We start from the raw sequence: 22,039 nt of genomic DNA on the forward strand, positions 1-22,039 counted from the left end.
TGTTCCTGGGAACTAAGTCACTCTCTTTCACGGGCACAAACAAGCAGGCACAGAGACTCAGACACATAAACACAGAGTTTGTGCTTCTCTCTCTTTCTGTCAGACAAACTTCTGTTTTTCTTTTTTTGCATTTCCTCTTTCAGACGCCACCATGTTCCCTGACTGATATGAGAACGTATACATGTGTGAGGATATTGTTTGTGTGTGTGTGTGTGCATCTGCAAAGCACTTCCTGCATGTGACAGCGCTGTGATAGGAATATCCTCTGTCTGGGCCGGCGAGAGGTTAAGACTGGCCCCCCTTTCCTCTCTTTACTCTGACATATTTTGTGACTGTTTCACGGCACACCTCGCATTTCTGGCTTCTTACGTACTGCAGATAAGCTGCCAGATGTGATTGAGACCAAAACAGAGGGAGAGAGAGAGAGAGAGAGAGAGAGAGAGAGGAGGGAGGAGAATGGGGTAGAAAGGCAGAGAGAGAGAGAGAGAGAGAGAGAGAAAGAGGTGTGTGTGTGGGGTGGGGGTGATGAGAGGGAGGAGGCGGGTGTTTCAGATGCTGTTTATAGCATGAGAGCCACTGTTCATTAGCAGTAAACAGTAGAGAGAGAGAGAAAGAGAAAGAGGGAGAGAGAGAGAGAGAGAGAGAGAGAGAGAGAAAGAGAGAGAGAGAGAGTAAGTGTGGGGAGGGGAGGGGAGGAAATGAACAATGGAGGGGAAATGATCAGTAATCTGCAGTGTTAGCTGTCAGCCTCCACTGCAACAACCCGTCTGGATCTCATTATAGGTAAATTCATTTGGCACAGGGGCCGAGGGTGTGTGCATGAGTGTGTAAGGGAGTGTGTGTGTGTGTGTGTGTGTACGTACGTGCATGTGTACGGGAAAAAAAAAGCAAGAAGGGGCACTGAAAAGAGGGAAGAAGTTGAAACAAGAGAAGAGTGTAGAAATAGTAGTAGTAGAGAGCGAGGGAGAAACAAGCAGGGAGTGTGTGTGTGTGCGTGTGTGTGTGAGAGAGAGAGAGAGGTCTGTGCAGGAACAGATCTGAGGGTGACGGAGCTTGCCGTCTGGAAAACAGCATCTTTCCCTCCACTCTGCTCCTCCCCTCTTCCCTCACGGCATCTCTCCCACGCTCCAGAGCTCAGCCTTCAGCTCCCCGGATCCTCCCAATTCTCCTGAGGTACAGCCTGTTTGTGTGTGTGTGTGTGTGTGTGAGTACTTTACGCTGTGCTCAGTACTTTCCGTGTGTTCGTCTCTTCTCTCCCCGCAGCTGAGGTGGGCGTGCAGAGCCTCTGACCCTCTCGCCCACTCTCTCTCTCTCTCTCTCTCTCTCTCCCTCTCTCTCCCTCTTTGCTGCAGCTACAGGGGGCTATGGATGGACTGCGTTTACCTCCACTCATCGAGGAGGCACTGGACTCTACAGGTCTGTGCAGCTGTTTTGTCAATGTGTGTGTGTGTGGTGTGTTTGTCTGCATCGCCGCTTGTGCGTCCGTGCAGTCGGCTGCCGTGGGACTATTTTTAGCCCGGGCTAAAGATCAGATATGATCAGCAGAAGAGGTAGTGGGTCAATGTTAATCATCGCTCAGAAAGAATGTTTACTCTTGAAGTGAGGGATGGGGCGGTGAACTGAGGAGGCGGAGGAGGAGAGAGGTGGTCAGGTGGTAGGAGGTGGGGAGATTATAGTGGAAGCCCGTCTTTATTAAGAGCTGTAGTCTAGCTGACAGACGGACGAGTGGGCATTACTGTCAGCTATGGCATCTGTGGACATTTGATGGAGGCTACACACTGCCAGGTAATGGATGGCTGGCGGCCAGAGGGAGGGAATAGTGTAGGCATGGGTCCAGGCTGTATTAGACGTCTTGTGATGTGTTACCTATGTGATATTTTAAGACTGATTGAGTATTGATGTGATGTTTACTCTGTTTAGTCTTGGATGTTATTTTAATAGATTATGAAACCTGTGTACGTGCTTGAATAGACTGTTATCTGGCATATTCAGGTCACAAAGTCTTTATTTTGGGAGACTCGCTTTGCATAAAGTGGTTGTGGTGAACAGCTGCTGTTATGCTCGGTTCAGTTTTCATAACTTTATATTACTGAATGTTGCTACTGGTTCAAGTAAGGCATTTTGCATTCCATATTTTTAAGCACATTCATTTTATGCCTCATGTAGAATCAGTACTGCATTTTTTTATGCCTCACAGAGAATCAGTACAGCATAACTGTGTACAATAGTTAAGGGAGGAATGTGTGGAATGTATTTTGTGTCTGTGTGACCCGACGAGGAAGAGGCTCTAAGTGTGTGTTCTCTCTCTGTGGTGAATGTGCTGGCAGACAGAGCAGCTCTGTGTGGGTCACTGCTGGGAGGATGTTTATTGGTACGGAGCGGTTCACAGAGGAGCGCAGGTCAACGGCCCTTTGACCAGCAGCCAGGTTGCCAGTTTGGGGCTTCCTGTTCCTGTGTGGTGCTGTCCTAAAACTGAACTGTAATATTTTGATGATTTCAATGACATATTCCCATATATAGTGAATTGCCTTGTAATATTTCTCACAGCCTCCTTGTTCTCTAAAAGTTTTGTTGCAGAACCAAACTTTCCATTGGCTAAACTGTTTTCTATTTCACATTCGGTGATCATTCGGTGATCAATTCCCTTATTAGACTTGCTGAAGGCTCAGTATTGACCATCAGAAGATGGATGCTGTCTCAGGAGGCGTTCCTCCTCCCTAACAAGCTTGTTCCTGTTGTCGTAACTCCTGGGACCTCTTTCCTTTCATCACAGCCTGAGGCAAGCTTTTAAAGCCGGAGATTCAGAGTCTGCTGATAGAAGCGTTTGGCCTAATGTAGCGTGAATCCTGACTGATTGACCATAATAAAGACCGACATGCAGAGAGCTAAAGTGGATTGAGTGACAGCTAGTATTAACTCATATCCTTTCAAATTACATATACTCAGGGATCTAAATGGATTAAAGTGCGTTTAATCCCTCCTGGCTGAGGTCAATATTAGCTAGACATGGGTCTGAATTCCCAGAATAAGGTGACTTTGTTTGGAAGAGTACTTTTCCCACAGTTTTTCCTCTTGTTGTTTCAATCTCACTGGGGGTGAATTCTACACAAGAAAGGCCAAACACTGAATCACCTGCCACATCCACCCTCCACCCCAGGAATACAGATGCACTCACACAAACACACGCTCACACTGATCAATACGACGGCATCCGAAGCTGCTTTGACATTTACAAGCTGTCTGTGTATCTTACAGCCATCACCCACCATCTTTTCCCTCCCACTCGTGCTAGTCACCAACCACATCTCCCTCCATCCTTCTCTCTGCTCTCCCACCCACTCTCTCTTCCCCCTCTCTTTTTCAGTCGCAGTCCTCTGCTCTCTTCAGCGCCCACACACACACTTGAACACACGCACACTTGCGCACGCACGCACGCACACACACACACCTGGCAGTGCTTCTGCCCACACAGCATTCCACTCCCACCCTCCTCTCCTATCCAGCGTTGTGCCCTCATGCTGTGAAATTCCCATGACCATTCCCATGATACTCCCTAAGGATGCACAAACAAGATTTCTGTCAGATTTTTTGAATTGCTTAATGACAAAGTGCCCACCTTAGTCAAACTTTTTAGATCTGGGTGCTGCAAACACCTCTGAGAAAAACAACAATGTGAGATTTTCACACCAATGTTCTAAATTTGTTTGGGGAGTAAATCAAAACAAAAACAGTGGTGTTTTTCCACCCTCAGGCGTCCCTGCTCTCTCTCTCTCTCTTTCTCTCTCTCTCTCTCTGCCCTGAAGCCCTGAAGTTGCATTTCTCTCCCCATCACCCTTCTACCTATTGCCACTCTCCCCCGTCATACTCCAGTGCTCGATCTATTTTAATGCAGGCTTTCAGGGTACTGAGCGGGTCCCTGACAAAATTGAGTATGCCATATGTTTTTTTTTCTCTTTGGTTGCATAATGGAAAATTCTGTGCTGAAACTTCGAATGAATAGAGGAGGTTCGTGAACTCATGGGGCTCCTTCCCTCGGCTTAATCTATGGATTTTTTTTTTTTTATTCTCCCTCACAGCAATACTCGGCATTGTCAACCTATCATTAGCGCTCCTTCCCTCTGCCTCTATGTCTTTATCCCTTTTGGAGTTGGCAGCTACATTGTTAGCTGTGGTATCCCCTCTTTCCTCAGTGATTTAAGTGACATAAAGCCTTCCAGAGAGATTGCATTCAGGTGGGAGGCGCTGATTTGTGATCAAAGGGATTATTCCTGCATCACTTGTTTTCATGCTTTGTTCTCTCTCTCTATTCATATCCCTTAATAGAATGGCTACACGAAAAACACACACGCATGCACACACACACACACACACACACCACACATACACACACACAAACAATTAAGCCTTCATTCCCGTAAAAAGCATATTCCCTGATATAATCACCCGCGTACACACTGACACACTTTTTGTGCATGCTCATCTAATGAGGCCAAATTACAACACATTCTGCAATGCATCTCTATTCCATTGACCCACTTTCTGTTATTTCCCTTTGAAAGTGCAAACATGGATTTTCCATTTAAATAACAGAGCGACTCATTAAGTCAGTCCAACTCTTCGGTGCTTGTGGGTCCTTGCTCTTTTCTCGTCTTCTCCTGCTGATGTTGCTCCACAGTCTCTCTGGAGTTTCGAGCCATAAAGTGCAGAGAGAGAACGTGAGAGAGAGAGAGAAAGAGAGAGAGAGAGAGGAAGAGAGAGAGAGAGAGAGAAGGAGAGATTCTGCATTACCTCATGAAACCTCCACCCTCTCATCTCATCATTGAGTCCCACTCTGTTTGAAGTCAGCAAACTTCATATGATGGTGACCTCACTTTGTGGGCTTCAGGAAGGGGCAGTAATGCCCAGCTGGGCCCCTCTATGGGAGAGAACAGATGGAAGACGGAAAGGTTTCCATGGAAAGCGAAACCACGGACAAAAACACAGGCCTTATTAGCAGGGTGACATTCCATATGGTGTGGGCCTGGACCGGAGGTGAGCAGGGGTCACCATGGAGATGGACCAAGTGTATCGCTTCACCTCGCTCCTCTTTGGTTTGATGAGGAGAGCGGAGAGGGGAGAGGGGAGAGGGGAGAGGGGAGAGGGGAGCGGCTTGAGTGCCTGTAGGCCATACCGCACTCCGTCTCTTTCCATCCATGTCTCTTATTGTCTTCCCCTCCTTTATTCTTTTGCTCTCACTCAATCTCTCTCTCTTTCTCTTCCAACTCCCCCCCTTCTCTTTTTCAGGAGAGCAGCTACAACATCAGTGCTGGGCTGGCTTCAAAGCTGGGGTAGGAGGGGGTGGTGTGCATTATGCATGGCCTCCTACACAGCCACTGAGATCCACGGCATACATACACACAGTGAACACATGCAGTATAAACATAGCGGGCTTGTGTGAAGACTGGCACATGAGCAGTGGGGCTGGGAGATCATACACAAGGCTGAAATACACACTGGTGCACAAGTCTGCGCGTGTGTGTGTGTGTGTGTGCGCGTATATGCACACACAGACACAAGATGCATGCACATATACACATGCGCACAACGTAGAAACGGACGCGTGTACAAGCACATGTTCACACACTCACACAGAAGCACAGACAGAGAGACACAGACAAAGATACACACATGCACCACACACACACACACACACACACACACACACACACACACCACCACCATCAACACCACCACTGCTACCACCTGTCTGCTCAAGCTTGTGTTTTCAAGCTTGGTTCACCACAAGGCACAAATCACACTGCACCTGTAGACAGCCTCTGGCTCCTTCTATTTTAGTCAGCCATTATTTTTCTTCACAGTTGATTTGACTCCAGATGTTGCTCTCGATAAAATGAGATATTTAACCTGCACTCGTAATGAGGGAATGGAGTAGACTCATTTACTACATAGAAGATTTCTATTCCAAAACGGTGTGCATTCATTTTGGAACAGAAAAACCTTACCTGACTTCATCATGCAATACCTAAGATATACAGGATAAAGACTATAAAAGTGATATAATTTTGTCAGTCAAGGACATTTTGTCAGTCAATATGAGTTGCTTAGTTTTGTGCTATAAATCACATTTTAAGAATGGGTGTAACTTTTTTCAGTGGTGGATATCTACTACAACTATATTAACTATAGATTTACATTGTGTTTTTTTTTTGGTGAAAGACCTTTCTCTGGTGCCAGGATGAAGCAGCTCTTTGTCCCACAACCCAGAATATCTCTCCTACCACACCTCTGTCTGCTGAAAGCCTCTCTCTGCTCCTTAATTTTGCAAAATGCAGACTTCATTACAGAGAGAACTCCATCACTGAACACCAAATCAGATCCAAAACAAAGGGACTTGTGTCACCACATTAATGTTTAAATTTGATCTCAGCCAGCTACTCTGAGATGCCGAGAAAGAACACTTGGCCTGTGTATTGTCTCTTCTCTAAAGTGGAACAACGGTTGCACTGAGACACTCAATGTGTTTCGCTCCAATGTGATTACGAAAGGAATGTGCTGTGGCTAGATAAAGCCATCCTTTCCCCGGAGCCGTGAAGCCGCTCCTGAGATGACTCTCCTGCCCATCCCTGCTCTCATATGCATGCGGCGTCCATGTCCAATGCGATCCCAGTGTGACTAAACGCTGTGCCAAGCATGCAGTGGAGTGATTGCAGGTGTTGTTGCAGCTGAGTCTGTTGCACAATGTGTTTGACATTGACACACAAGGTGAGGTGATATGTGCCTTTAAGGAGCGAGGTGATTAACAAGCTATGGTAAATACTGAGGAGACTGACTGATGTGAACACTGGAAAGATAGTAAGGGGTAGCAATGTAAGTGGGCTATATATAGTTCATGGGCACACAGTAATATGTTGAGTGGTACCATGATAAGCTAGAGGTGAATTCTTTTGGACAGACACAGCAAAAAAAATCTGTCTGGATGTTAAAAAGATCGCAGTCAGTGAAGATTTCCTTTCACCCGACATCTATCCTGCGTCAAAACTGAAGGATTTTCTAAACAATTCCTCTTAGGACCTTTGTGATGGCTACATGTGTATGATACATACTTACTGGAGATCAACTGTGGTTTGTTTCCCTTGGAGAACAGTCTGGACACTGCATCTCTGAAAGCAAATGAACTGAAATGAAACAAAAATCACTTGAGCCAAAGCAGTGTGAGTTATTGCACCCCGAGCTAGACATCCATACAGATATGGGGTGAGTGATATTCAGTGGCAAGCCTTTTGTCTCCTGATGGCCCATGGCTGCCGGTGGCTGTACAAGTAGCTCCAGCTCTCTCCCTGCCACACTGCTCCAGCTCTGTTCTTTATGACTAACTCATTACACCAGCATCAAAGTTTAATGAGACACTGGCCCAGTGCTCATGAAACCTCTCATATGCCTCTCAGCGGCAACATTGTTTAAATTAACATCATTAAGAGACAGGAAGGAAGGCTGCAGCCCTCTGCTGATGTCATACAAATATGATGAAAATGTATCACTTGTGCCGCGCTTCGCTGTGATGGTAAAGGTTACATCTCGCATGGGGAACAACAGGAGAGAGAAATAATTACTGTAGGACACGGAAGCGTCCCCTATGCTCCCTGACTGAGTCCACTGGGCCAAGATAACGCTGGTGAGCATCACTCTCAATTAGGTAGATCTTTAGTTAATGTTTCACTCTGTCCCTTGCTGCACCTTTTTTCTCGTCACATCTCTCTATTCCTGCCTCTCCGTCAGCAAACGTCAATCCCCTCTCTCATCCTCTCTCCTTCCTAAGTACAAATAGAAGGGATGAGTGGTAGAGTGAATGTCTGATGAATGAATGTCTGATGCCACACATCAATTTATTTCTGAGATGGACTTGACCCTAGAGGGCATGTTATTGAGAATTGTTATAGTGGAATGATAGCAGGACGGTGTGTGTGGTGATGAGAGCAGAATTGGGATGAGACTGTGATTCAGGCACAAGTGATACCTTTTCCTTCTCCTGAGAACATCCCATACTCGGATGAAAATAATCTCCTTTTAGCTCTGGACTTTGCAATTTGTCCAATTGTATTTTTATTTGAGCATCTCATTTGACTAATGGGAAGGGACATTTCTTCTCAGTTTAATGTGGATTTGCTGTTATGTCATTGCGCTGTTAATGACGGCATCCTTTCTAGTTTTCTGACCTGGTCTGCGTTTGCGTCCGCAGCTCCAGCGAGCAACAGCTGTTGTAATACGAGACTGAAAAAACTGTGTTTTTGTCACATCTCGCTCAGTATGAATGGTAGCTTGTGTTGTTATGGACTTTGAGGTGCATTGCTGAGTGGTGAGTCATAGTGACTGCTTCAGCATACTGACCCACCTCCTCCTTCCCTCTCCACATTGTGCAAGCTAACTCACTCCACCTACTGGTGAAAAATTTAAATCCAATCTATAATTCATTGTACAGAGAGAAGAATAGAAAAGATGATGATGTGTGTCTTCAAAAAGCGTGATCAGTGATCAGTATTGTAATCAATAATATTGGCAGGTTGTCTCATTTAACATCTACTGTACAAAGCATCTCAAGTTTGAGAGTTTGACACACTGGACAGTTTGACACTTTTAGGCATATAATCAGATGGATTCTTCCCCAAGTGATTGGTGTCCTTGTGTCCTTCCTGTCAAAGTGTCAGCTCTAATCTCATGAGGTGGTTGTCAGTTGTTTTGTATTGTCAAATTACTGTGTTAAATTAGAGTACATGAGCGGGATACAGACTGGTATGCAATGGACTCAATGTCACTTGAATCACAAGATGGTGCTGTTGATGCTGAGATACTATCTAATGCTGTATCTAAGCATGAGTGGATTTAGGCGATGACAGAGGTCTATGTCACCTGTAGTTCTGGCTTTCCGCCTCTCTCTCTTTCCCTCTCTTTCTCTACCACTCATCCCTTCCTCAAACCGCTTTCGTCTCTCCACCAGATGACCCGTGCGATCTGAAAGCGGAGAGCAGCCCCACCATGGACAACGAGATAACGGCGAAGGAGAGAGGAGTCCTGCAGGAGAACAACGAGAAGGAGGAGATGGACCAGGAGAGAGCTCAGGAGGAGGAAGGCGAGGAGAGGAAGCTGAAGGAGGAGGAAGGGGAAGGGGAGGAGAAGAGGAAGAAGGAGCAGGAGGAGCTGACGGAGGAGCAGGAGCTGGAGGAGCTGAGGTCCCAGGTGCTGCAGCTGCTGCTGGAGCTGGACGAGGCCAGGGAGACCTCCAACAAGCACCAGGAGAGCTTCCACGAGCTACAAGGTGAGACTGAGGCTGGGACTGCTGAGACCATATTCTTGTATTGTTCGTTCATTATTTAAAGTCATTGAATCTTTAATCCTTTATTACAATCTTGAATCTATTATTTACAAAAAGGCGCCTGACCTGAAACCAACATCCAATCCAATTTCAGATCAAACACCAAACACCAACATCAAATGCAAAACATCTAACCACTTGCCCTACACCTTGTCATCCAAGGCCAAACGCTACATTTTCTGGCATCTAATCTCAAGTGAAGTGTCAATCTTCAGAACAAAACAAAGACATCACAACTCAGACCGAAACTTTAACATCTACAGCCCTATTACCAGACTCCTCTGTAGTCTATGAATCAGCTCCATTTATATTATAACATGTCATTGTTATGGATTCCAGTACTTTAATGGGATGATATCAACATCTTAACCTCAACTATTAGCTATTACAAAACAATCAAACCAAATAAACTTTTCCACTTCACATCAGCAATGATTGTTTGCATTTCCACAATTCCAACACACAGCCTCAGATGTTCTGGGCCCGCTGAAGTAAATCCCTGTCCTCCGTCTGTCTGGGCTGTGTCGCTTTGCACTCGAAACATCGCCTCTTCATCATAATCTAGTAAAACATTTAGCAGTCTAAATGTTTATATGTGATCACTGACATGCTTAGTTCCTCACAGCCGCTAAATGGAGCATTACTTCATGTCTTAAAAATGATGAGCTAGGCGTTCAGGGACACTAGCACTGAGTAAGGCCTTGGGCATGGGGCTATAGTGAGCTCAGTGTGTGTGTGTGTGTGTGTGTGTGTGTGTGTGCATGTCATACTAAAAGACATGGCACGGTGAGCTCAGTTGTTTGTCTGGCAGAGGTGGAGGCATTCCTCAGACAACTGCGTGCATGCTGAGGGAAGCTTCCAGACTGGGTGTCCTAGACCGCATCGTGACATCACTGCTGGGCCACTCCCACTGGGCATGCTCAGCTGTTCCGGCTGTCTTCCAGTGGCAGCTGTTGGGGTAGGAGGTTAGGGGGGTAGGGGATTGGGGGGGGGGGGGGGGGGGGGGTCCTCAGTGTATATGGTCATAGGCTGACTCAGGGTGAGGTGTGGGGAAAGGCCCTCACTTATACCGCTTATCACTAAGACTGTGGCCACTGCTCCGTGCTCCAGAAAAATGTGTGAAAAAAAAGCCGTACAATTTTTGGGTGAGGAAAGGGAATGAGAAACACTCCAGTGGAGCTACTCAGTGGCCAACAGTAGAAGACTGTGCTTTTACTGGGCAGCTCCCAGGTGTGAATGTGTGTTACTGTGTGAATCTGAAACAGGATGTTGCTGAGAAAGAGCAAGTGACTTTCCCTGGATAAATAACCTGTGCTCAGCTTTCGATTTTCGTTCCATCTACATGCAGGACACTTGTTAATAATGACCAAAAGAAAGAAAAATAGCAGCAAAGCAAAAGCTGAAAATATAGTAGTCATAATAATCTGCTTCATGCTTTCATTCTGTGTTATTTAGGAGTTATCAGGTTCAGGAAGGGAAGGCCGTCCAATTAACAATTAAAAGCAGTGGAGGAAGAAAATAATGAAATATTCTCACAAAAAACCCTCATCCCGTTCACACACACACACACACACACATACACACACACACACACACACATACCACACCCACACACACACACACACACACACACACACACACACACACACACACACACACCTGCTTTGGGCACTCAGTTAAGCCTCAAGGTTGAATAGCTTATCAAGTTCAATCTTTCTATTGGCCTCCTGAACTGACATTTTCCCATTCTCTCTCTCCCCACTCTCCTCATCTCCTCTCCTCTCTTCCTCTCCTCTCCTCCTCTCTTCCTCTCCTCTCCTTTCCTTTCCTCTTCTGTCCCCTCCTCTCCTCCTCTCCTCAGGTCTGCTGGAGGATGAGCGTCTGGCCAGTGCCCACCAGGCAGAGGCCTTCACACGCCAGATTCAGAATCTACAAGGTAGTCGCCATGATAGAAACCTCAGCAATGAAACACACAGTTGTGTCTTGTCTTGTGTACTTCAGACAATAATATGATTTATGATGAAAAAAATTACATATCCCATTTGCTTATGGTTTGTCAATGGTTTGGCCACTTTATTCAAAACAAATGTTTGCACTCAGTTCATCCCCTAGCAAACAGAAAAATAACTAGGGTCAATGCAGATTTTGCCCTGTAAACTGCCAATGAAGCACAATTAGTAAGCAATAATGAGCAGATCATCCATCTTATATGTCACTGCATGGATTTTTATTGTCCCACTAGCTCTCAAATAAATTGCCTCAGAGAGAAAGTGCTGCATAAGTATATTGAGATGTAATTGACTAGAAAGTGTTAAATACATGGTGTCATTTGGCTTATTGAGCTAGGGGAATTTTCATCTGCCTTTGATGCTGTGAACTGCTTTTCTTGTAGTTGAGGAAATGCCTAAACTATTTTATGATGTATTTGCATTTGGTCGGGAATGATGTTTGAACTGTTTGGATGGGTTATCTTTGTATTTTTGTTGCTGTTTGTGTTGTTGTTATTGTGAGAGGTGCAGATGATGCTCCTTTCCTGAGAATACGGAACATCTAATTTGCAACTGAATCTGAAAAAAAAAGCATGTCTGTTACCATCAGTTACATCAGCTCCTCTTTCGAACAGTACTTTGCTTAGATGAGTACACACTTGCAACCACCCACCCACACCCATACCCACACACACACACACACACACACACACACACACACACACCCATTCACACACACAAACACACGCATGCAAGAGGCCCACAGGCTCACTCTCACAAGATTTCAGGTGAGATCACACACACACACGCACACGCACACACACACACACACACACACACTGACTGACAGCGCAGTCTCACCCACCTATCCCCATAAGGACAACCTAACCTTCTCTCCTCTCATCTCCTCTCCTCCTCCCCACAGCCCAGCTGCGCTCAGTGCAGGAGGAGATGGACAGCCTGGAGGAGGAGAAGGAGAGCGAACTGGCCGAGGCCCAGGAGGAGCTGCGCGTTGCTCAGGAGGAGGTGGTGCTGCTCCAGCAGGCGGCGGAGGAGGCGGCGGCAGAGCGGGAGAACGACATCGCCTCCCTGCAGGAGGAGCTGTGTCGCCGGCGGGCCGAGCTGCAGCGCCTCAGCGACGAGACCCAGGAGTACGAGCTGGAGATCACCACGCTGAGGGCCGAGATCAGCATGAAGAGCCAGCGCAGGGAGGCCGAGAGGAGAGAGGGTGAGAGAGGGCGAGGGAGAGGAGAAGACAAGAAGAAGAGAGACAGGGTTCATACAAATTCAAGGATTTTCAGTGTCTTTTTCCAGCATTATTTTTCTGTTGGACTCCACTCAAAAGCAAGAAACATTTCCGTAAACCTTACTGTGTTTTAACAACTATTAGAGCTTTAAATCTTTATTTATTTATTTATGTAGTCATTCATTTAATTATTTATTTCAAGGTCTTTTTTAACAAGCATATTTCCCAGGTATTCCAATACTCACATTTTGAAAAGTTCAATTCTTTAAGCACTTTTAGGACGTTGTGCAAACCCTGGAGAGATCAGTGTAGGAAGAGAGGGAAAAAAAGACATCGACAGATTGAGGGAAGATAGGGAAAAAGGTGTGAGACAGGTGGAGGAGGGGGCTGGGTTGTAGACAGATGGATCAGAGAAGAACATGACACAGAGGAGACAGTGAGTGGGTGGTTTTGGGAGATTACACACATACTTTCTCCTCGTTTACCATATGTACAATTGTCTTACTTATAATACCTCAAGGTTAAATCTTGTCGCTCTAGGTTTTACACTTCATCTTCACACCTTATGTAAACAGCCATGAGCAAGAAGGACACAGCAATAAACACAAAGACCCACTGTCTCTGGCTGTGCTGTGGTATTCATAGCCATAAAACCTGCTCCTCACCACTAGCAGACACAGCAGACAGCCAGTCTGTGTGGGTAATATTATGAAACCAAAGCATGAGGTTGTGGATTTTGTTATTGCGGCTCACATCATGGTTAGCATCCCACAGTCAAGCATGTAAATCAGTCTTGGGGTTTAATAAATATTACAAATTACAAATGTGCTTGCGCTGCTGAGTCTTAGAGATACAAGGGGAGTGGTGTGTGTGTGTGTGTGTGTGTGTGTGTTTGAGATACCAGGGACATGAAGTCATGAAGTCATGAAGTGTTAGAGAGGGAGTGAAGCAAGGCAGGGGAGGCACTGCTGCACGTCAGACACACACTTCCAACACATGATATCACTGCTGGGCTGTGGGGCCGAGCCTGGGGCGGGACAGAGGGAGGGGAGGGCCGAGTCCGGTGGGACGTAGCTGCACAGAAAATGTTAAGGGTCAGGGACAGACATAAAATGGCCTATTCATGCCTGCTCATAGCGTTTCATTGTCCTGCCTTTTCATCAATTCTTTCATGAGAATGTCATCCAAAATGTATTCTGCATCCAAATGTATTCTTAAGCCCTCTCCGGACAGCATTAGTATTACCGGGCGAGTTCTGGTGATTTTTACCTCAGTACAACAGGAATTTTATCTGTCCACAATGAAAATGTCAGTGATTTTCTCCGGCTACCCCCGAAAAAACATTCATCTGAATTTACATAGACACACAATTACCAATTTGCCCACCCAGCATCTGGATTATCAGGGCCCTATAACCAGTAGTAGGGCAGAGCATCACTCTTTAGATCAGATAAGATGATTGATGATCCCCATGGGGAAATTTGCAGCAGCAAAAGTAATGAGGTTCAACAGGGGAAAAGACAAATAGAATATAAGCTCACAAATAGGATAAGCAATAAATGGAAGAGATAGTGCATTTAAGCACAGTTTGGTGCCAAGAAAAGTTGAAAAATAAAGAAAATAGTAGGAAAGAGTGCAGGAGCTGCTGCATCTGGTGTTACAAAGATATGAAGCCACCTGAAGGGACGTTTTGCCAGTTTCCCTGTACTGTGGGAGATGTTGTGTGGCGTGACTGTGGATTACCACGGCCCCCCAGTAAAATATTCTGTCTGGATGACTGACTGAAATTACTGATGTGCATCGGTAAAAATAAATTGCCGACGCTGCCTGGTAATACCGATGCTGTCTGGAGGGGGCTTAACTCACAATTCAGCATTCATTTTGATGTATTATGATATTCTATACATGCTGGAATGGTGCTGAAGCCTCAAGCAGCTGAAAGATGAGCTATATTTACCTGCATCTTCATTTGATATCTGTGTCTCTGACCATCCCTGCTCTGTCAGGTGACGTGGGCCTGCTGAAGGAGGAGTGCCGTATGCTGAAGGAGGACTGTCAGACCCTGAAGGAGGACAACAAACGTCTATCAGAGAGACTGCAGCTGCTGCAGAGACAGAGGACAGGGTGAGAGGTCAATGACTGCTCACTCATCCGCTGTGCTTACTGGATCAGCTGGAGTGGGACACCCTCTGGAATACTACTCTGACTCACATCCATTCATATCATGTCCCATTTAGAAAGCAGCGGCCACCTGTTGAATCACTGGGGGAAACTCGTGATATCATATGAGTGATCACGAGACGTAGGCCTATTATAGCAATAATACTTGGTGGTCCATGGTGTTCTTGGCTGCTCATATGGGTATGATGGTGATGCGGCTAGGTACAAGCTGCAGCCAAGTGCCATCAGCATCACCAAAACAGTCAGAATTACAGCCAAGTGCCTCACTTTGGCTTTTATACACCAGTTACCAGAGTATGTGTTCAATCTGAGTACTATACATACACGACAAGAAAAAAAAACACAGGAGGAAGAAAGATTGCTAACTAACTCCCTGGTTATCACAAGAGGTAGCATAGCAACCAATTCCATTTTTGATAAAGCACGCGTAGCCTTTGTTCATGGGAATTATCAGCACAATTGGAACACATTTGAACAATCAGATTGCTTAGCTGAAACTACCCGTTGTATATTTGTCATTAAATAGGCCGATGCCCCTTTTGTCCACCTTACAGCTCCCACAGTATCTACCTATCACTGAAAGAAGAAGATGCTGACGAGGGCACAGAGGGGAAGGAGATGGAGACAGGCTCCGAAGAGACCATGACAGAGAGCTACATGACCATGGCCCAGACAGAGAGCACCAACTGCCGCCTGGTGGACGCCTCCATCCAGAAGAACATTTCGTTTGACGGGAAGCCCATGACACCAACCAGCTGGAGCGGAGGCATCGGGGAGATCTACTCCCTACGGGACCAGCTGAAGCAGGCGGAGGAGAAGGCCTTGCAGGTCCAGAGAGAGGTGCAACATGATGCCTCATTCGCTCAGCACTGTGTTGGCTGTTCTGTAACACAACTAGAAACAGAAATAGAAATAGAAATATAGAGCACAGGTGCATGAATGGATCTGGGTCAGATAATACTGGAAAATAATTCTTTCAGTTTTGGTTTAACCTGCATGGATTTCCAAATGAGTGGGCTGTACTGCATCAGGACAATGCAGATAGTGCCATGTAAGTTTTCAATCACAGAATAATGTACTAAATTGACTCTGAAATGTGATTGTCTAAACTTTGTGGCACTGATTCTATAGTCCTACATGGCATATATCTGGCAGTAGAAGTAGGTTAAAACACATTTATATAGTATTTGTAAATACTATTTGACCCATGTATTCTAAAAGAAAATGTGAGGTTTAGTACTATCCTGAGAGCATATAGCTTGATAAAAATCCACTCAATACAGTAGGAAAGCAAAACAGCTCAATTGCCTTGTCCTATGAATGTCACACAATTAGCCAGTATTATATAATGATGACCTACAAGGCACAATGCACCAAGTTATATTTAGTTATTCAGGGTTGCGGCCGTGTTGCATAAAATCCGCTGTCAGTCAAATCACCATTCAGTCAGTCAGTTGATTAATGGGAGGAAAACAATGAATGTGTTTGACCACTGTGTCCTGCAGTGTGACGGTCTGAAGACGGAGCTACAGGAGCTGCAGGTACTGTATGACAGCAGCCAGAGGGAGCGAGCGGAGCTGGAGGAGGAGCTGCAGCGCTGCAAGGCGGAGCTGGAGAAGCTGTCTGGGGGGGCTCAGGTGAGGGGCCGGGACCAAAGGGCCAAGGGCATGATGGGATAGAGATGAATGTTATACAACTGGAGTCGTTAACAAATGCCTTCGCACATCTTTAGTATCTTTATTTCTTTAAGTTGCTCTTGTATTCTGGACTGGACATCCCTAAAGTATCTGTGGACTAGGTTTCTTGTTGCTGCATTAATTTACCTATTATCTGTTATATATTAATTAAATCAAGATGAACTTAGTCTCAAGATTGTTTTGGGAATTCCCAGCCCTGGTCTGTTAAATGAAGGAAGAAATATGAAGCTGTTTCTTTGCACACACTACTACAACTAACACACCTCACATCACACCTACTGTATCCTGTGTCTGTATCCTGTGTATAAAACGTCTTCCCACATTTTATGTGTCTAGATCTCATACTGTAGCAATATATGTTTTGATATGAACTGACTTGGCCTGTCATCTCATATCAATATGTATGTTGATCTTTAGGCTGGGGTCTTTTGTCTGTGTCCTAACCTCCCTGTGACAGCAGCACTTTAACACTGTTGTTGGACAAAAACACGTTTCTGCAAAAAAATCAAGAAATGAATGACTATTTCACCATTGATGCCTATGTATTTTTTAAATTATACAAAGGCCCAAATGTCATTAAGTTCACAAAACACATAAATGACCATATGAATTTTCAATTCAAGTAAGAAAAAGAAAAACATCAAGATTGCAGTTACCTGTTTTTCCTGCGACAGTAGTGATGAGCTGTCTCTGCATTGTGTCAAACTGTCTACCCGTGCCTGTCTCTGATGCTGTCCTTGTTCTCTGAATGTCCATGACCTCTCAGCCTGTATAATTAAAATAAAGTTATGGAAAAAAAATACTAATATATAACCTATAGAAAATGAGGATAGGGAGAAGAAAATCACCGTATGTTAGTCACATCATTCACGCTGCTACTTTGTACTTTTCATGTGACATGTGTTGCCACTGTATTGTCTTTCTTTTTGTCACCATAACTTTATACACAGCCAATGAAGGCCGCACAGGAATGCTCACACATGCTCACACTGACTTGGATTGTATCAGATGATATTATGTTGCCATAAACCTTATGCATTGTTTTTTCAGTGAACAGAAAATATAAATCACTCCATCACAACCCCCCCCCCCCCCTCTTTTTTGCCACAGCCATAGACCTTGTCATATTTTTGTTTTCATAGTGATTTATAGTGGTGGTGGTGGTCCATTTGTTGCTGGTGTCAGACCCCACTCTCTTTTTTGTGTTTATTATTTGGCTACGTCCATCCATCCGTTCATTCATTCCCTCCATCCCCATGGTCCTTGTGTTTTTTTATTCCCTCCTCAGAGCTTCATCCATCCGTCTGAGCACCCTGTTCTCTCCATCCCCTTCATAGGAATGATTGTAATAGTGGCTGTGGTTTGGTGCTGGTTGTCGGAGCTGGCGTCCCAGAGAGCAAGGTATGGGTGGAGCTTATCTCTATCTGCTGCGTAATGTTATGTGTCTTAGATACTGTGTGTGATACCGGAGTGGTGGTGGTGGGGATGGGGGGGTGAGTATGAATTGAATAACTGCCAAATATAATCTGGAAATATCTGAAGACAGTTAATTATATCCAGTATTATGGAAGATGGACATGGGACGGGTGGGCAGTTTGGCAAATTGCGTTGTGATAACAAAAGGTTTCCTAGTATGTCATTGAATAAATCAGTCATTTGAAGGCCCAATATGTTTGTCTATCAATGGGTGGTTGATAGAGGAAGCCTATACCGACACTTGACCCTACTCTTTTTCTCTGTCTTAATCCAGGGGAGTGAGGTAGGTTGGAACCCCATTTTGACTGTCACTGCGGCCACAGCAGTGCTTCTCATGATGACTTGCTTGTTGAGAGCTCTCGCCCGATGTTGACTGGATGGGCAACAACTGCACAGGCACAGACGTTTGCTTCAGACCGGCCCTCATTCTCTCCTGCTATGTCTATAGATTGGACTGGAAATATGTAACAGATGCACGTCATTGAACTGACAACTGAGTGGTGGAAGAAGTGCAGTTTCAAAGGAGAAGGTACATACATAAAGAGGATGAGGATGATGCACTCGATCTCGCTTGGTGGGTGCGTGAAGAGGAGATGGCTCTGACGAGGAGTTGATCCACTGAGAGGCTACATGAAGACTGAGCTCACTCCACTAAATGTTCGCCAGTGCTGCGTCTATCCATTCCTCTTCTGTGTCTGTGGATATTATTTTCTCTTCTCTAGTTGACAATGTGATCAAATGAAGGTCTTGATAATGAATGTCTTGTATCAAATGGTTCTCCGTTTATTTAACCATTATTTATTTATTTGTTCAAATATCTTTCGTAGTTGACTCTTACATAACGACAAACATGGGCTCTGGACATTTAATGCACTGAAATTACTATTGTACATAAGCCCTTAAAGAGTTAATAGAAAGAGCAGTATCCATTTGTGTTGAGTTAATATTTAAAAGCATCCAGGAATGCATGTCTGTCACAATCTTGAATTACAAAGTTTATGATTGATATGATTACATTATGAGCAATGAACTCTCAATTACTCTATGCTTCCCCCAAATTTTAGATGCAATAACAAATACATGTTTAAAATTCAAAATACTACAAAACTGAATTAGAAGTTACCAAATGAACTATCTACTATCAACTAACTGCTATCCTGTTGCTGTTTTTCGGCCCTGCCCAACATTAGAATACCAATAAGCTGTTCTCTCTATGGTATGCTCCTCAAAAGAGTCAAAGTTAAACATCATGCCCAGCTAAGCACCTGTCAATCCAAGTGTATAAGGTCGATGTTTACTTGTGATTTCCCTCCGGATGGGTGGGGCCAGTGCTTGTTCACAGCGTGTGTTTTTATTTGTGTGCTTAGCCCCGGGCCTTTATCCCTTCTGCCTGCCTCCTGCATTGTCCTGTGTGTGACTCTGAAATCAGCATGAGGCTAAAAATGAAGAGAACTCCCATCTTCCCCTTTAATTATCAGTTAACTCACATGCCAGGCAGTGAGCGCAGCATGCTGACTCGTCTTTGACTGCTCATAGTTCACCTTGAAAATCTGAAATCTGACACCTGCAATGTTGTTATACTTATGATATGTATGGTTTGTTGTTATTATGTACTCTAGGCAACACATGTGAACAAGTTTGGGAACAAATTTTGGGACCATCAAGCTATCCTGTGTGGCACCAACTCACTATCTAAGCATTTGATTTCAGCGCTGCTCTGATGTAGATGTGGAGAAAGAAACTTTTTCTCTCCAGCAGGATTTATATGGCTTGGTTTTATTGTCATTAAGGGTAATGGTCCAGATTGTTCCAGGTACACAGCGTAAGAATGTTGACTGTCAGCATTCCTGTGTTTATTGATGGCTTGGCTCATGTGAGAAACTGCAGATGAGATAAAGACAGCCTGGCCCCACCTGGTTTAGACAGTTGATGCAGCTGAAGTGAGCGACAAGGGTTCGTTGATTGCTGAGGGCATTTTATAAATTCATATTCAGAATTAATATGGATCTGAAATATGTAAATAGGAGTGTGTCACAACTGAATTGTTCTCTTAGCTGTCAAATGAAAAATATATACGTGGCAGGAGTCTAAACATTACTGTTTACAATACATTTGTGAAATGTTTTTTTGTGATTTAGTAAAGATCTCTTTTAGAGTTGAAAGTGCATGCTACAATACATATAGAGGAACAATATTTAATTTATGTTGGTTATGTTGTTTCTGTTACTTTGTATTTGATGTAAATAGTCAGATGTGACATATAGTACTATGGGAGAGATATTTCTTAAATCCATTTGTACTTGCTTTGTAGAAAGTTTATTCTATTTTGAGAGAGCGTTGTATATTTGATAGCCAAAATATATGCTATATAAATGTTTATTTATGGTGTCATTACTCGCAAGAAGTCCTAGCATTACTAATCATTTTCAGTACCTCTATGTTCAGTGGTGGTGTAGTCATTGCATGCATATAGATTGCATTTGATCTTAGTTGCAAGCAAGAGCAATATGAATCCTGGTTTGGCCAGCCACTTATACGTATGTTGCACATGTATTGAAATATTTTCTGAAAACATTTGTCATTAAACTGAACGTCTATAAGCAATGCATCACCAATATTTTTTCTGCAGATGAAGTTACCTTACACTAAGGAAACAATGGACCACTGGACTGCAATTATTGTCACTGTCTAAAAAATTACCAATTTGCAATAGCAGGTCAGTTCCCAGTGACTGCAATAGCACATATGAATGTTGTCTCATTCAGGACATTATTTCTCATTATATCTGGGCTTATGTCATGGATAGTGACTTTAACATACTTTCACAAGCCTCTCTATATTGCACAGTGTTTTTCAGCTTGCTGCTTTGCTTATTGATAGCATTGTTGTTTTCAATATAGTTGTGGCTATTTTGTTACCTGGAGGTCTATTTTGTACGGTAAATGACTTGAGAAAATAAATATACTCACTCCACCTGATGTCTGAGCACTTTCTTTTCTTGGGAAGTGAGCTCACCAGCTATCACAGACTCAGGGTTTAAAAGTATCGAGGAATCCCATTCATGAAATCACCAGCACTCATCTTGAGTGACAACCGTCTCTTTCCTGGCATCACATTACATGGGTTGTACGGTTATTAATAACCTTCACTCCGGAGTCATGTCATAAACTTTCAGACACGGATTCTGTTCAGCCGGCAGGGATCGGCGTGTCAACGTTGTTGATGAGGGCTTCTAAATTACACTCATTACTCCATTGCTAAGACTCATGGTTTACTGAGTTAAAGTGCAGCTAATTGTCTAAAAGTAGCCTGACTAGATGGTTCTTACAGTAATGGTCTGACCTGTGTTCAAGGACACTTGGTTAATAAAATTAAAATGTATTGTTAAATACAATAAAGTTGTGCGTCTCCATGAAGAACTAGAAGGCACAAAACCTCTGCCAACTTGCTGTTACACCCAAGGACATCAGTCCTATCACTTTCACTATCAGGTTTAAGTTAAATTGATTTCTTGACTCTGCAAACATACCGTTAGGATTTGGAATCAAGTCTCTATCTAACTTAGTTGCATAGTTATGGCTAAAAAACGATAATCATCTAACGGTGGAATCCCAGATCCAGATCACCACCGGAATCTAATCAATTGCTCCTCGGCCTAAGGCCTATAGGCTTATCCTATGGCTTATGTCCACCAAATTTCATGGAAATCTACTCATACGCTTTTGAGATATCATGCTGACAGACAGATAAACAAACTGACTGACTGTGAGAGCAGCCATGGGCATTTTCTGTGGATATGAGTGTTTTTCCTGGTTCAGGTTTGTGATCACCACAATAAAATAAAACTTGTTTGAGTGTCAAGGCTCAGTTCTGTTTTTTGTTGTTTTTGTTGTTTTTTGTTTTAGCTTTAGGGAGTTACACCAGAGAGTGTTTGTAAATTATTAAATTGAGTTTTATTCCCTTTAACTTTGATATTCTGACTCATGATTCAAGTCAGTATGAAGCTGCAGGTATTACTGTAATAAATAGTACGTTGTTACATGTGGTCTGTATGTGGAATGGTTGCTCAGATGGCTGTTTTGCC

General features: G+C 44.1%; 1 protein-coding gene across 2 annotated transcripts; it reads left to right on the forward strand.

Annotated features, from left to right (window-relative positions):
• Nucleotides 1-711: 711 nt before the first annotated feature.
• On the forward strand, nucleotides 712-20,889 carry LOC139910280 (uncharacterized). Of its 2 annotated transcripts, XM_071897532.2 has the most exons (10): nucleotides 712-1,173; nucleotides 1,353-1,416; nucleotides 8,993-9,310; nucleotides 11,229-11,303; nucleotides 12,281-12,583; nucleotides 14,608-14,725; nucleotides 15,337-15,622; nucleotides 16,288-16,419; nucleotides 17,768-17,880; nucleotides 18,230-20,889. In XM_071897532.2, the coding sequence occupies exons 2-10, from the start codon at nucleotides 1,365-1,367 to the stop codon at nucleotides 18,240-18,242; spliced, it is 1,410 nt and encodes a 469-aa protein (XP_071753633.1). In that variant the 5' UTR covers nucleotides 712-1,173; nucleotides 1,353-1,364; the 3' UTR covers nucleotides 18,243-20,889. The 2 variants fall into 2 exon arrangements, with proteins under 2 accessions (XP_071753633.1, XP_071753634.1); XM_071897533.2 differs by lacking the exon at nucleotides 1,353-1,416.
• Nucleotides 20,890-22,039: the final 1,150 nt, after the last annotated feature.

The sequence above is a fragment of the Centroberyx gerrardi genome, chromosome 4 (assembly GCF_048128805.1).
Source record: "Centroberyx gerrardi isolate f3 chromosome 4, fCenGer3.hap1.cur.20231027, whole genome shotgun sequence".
Taxonomy (NCBI): domain Eukaryota; kingdom Metazoa; phylum Chordata; class Actinopteri; order Beryciformes; family Berycidae; genus Centroberyx; species Centroberyx gerrardi.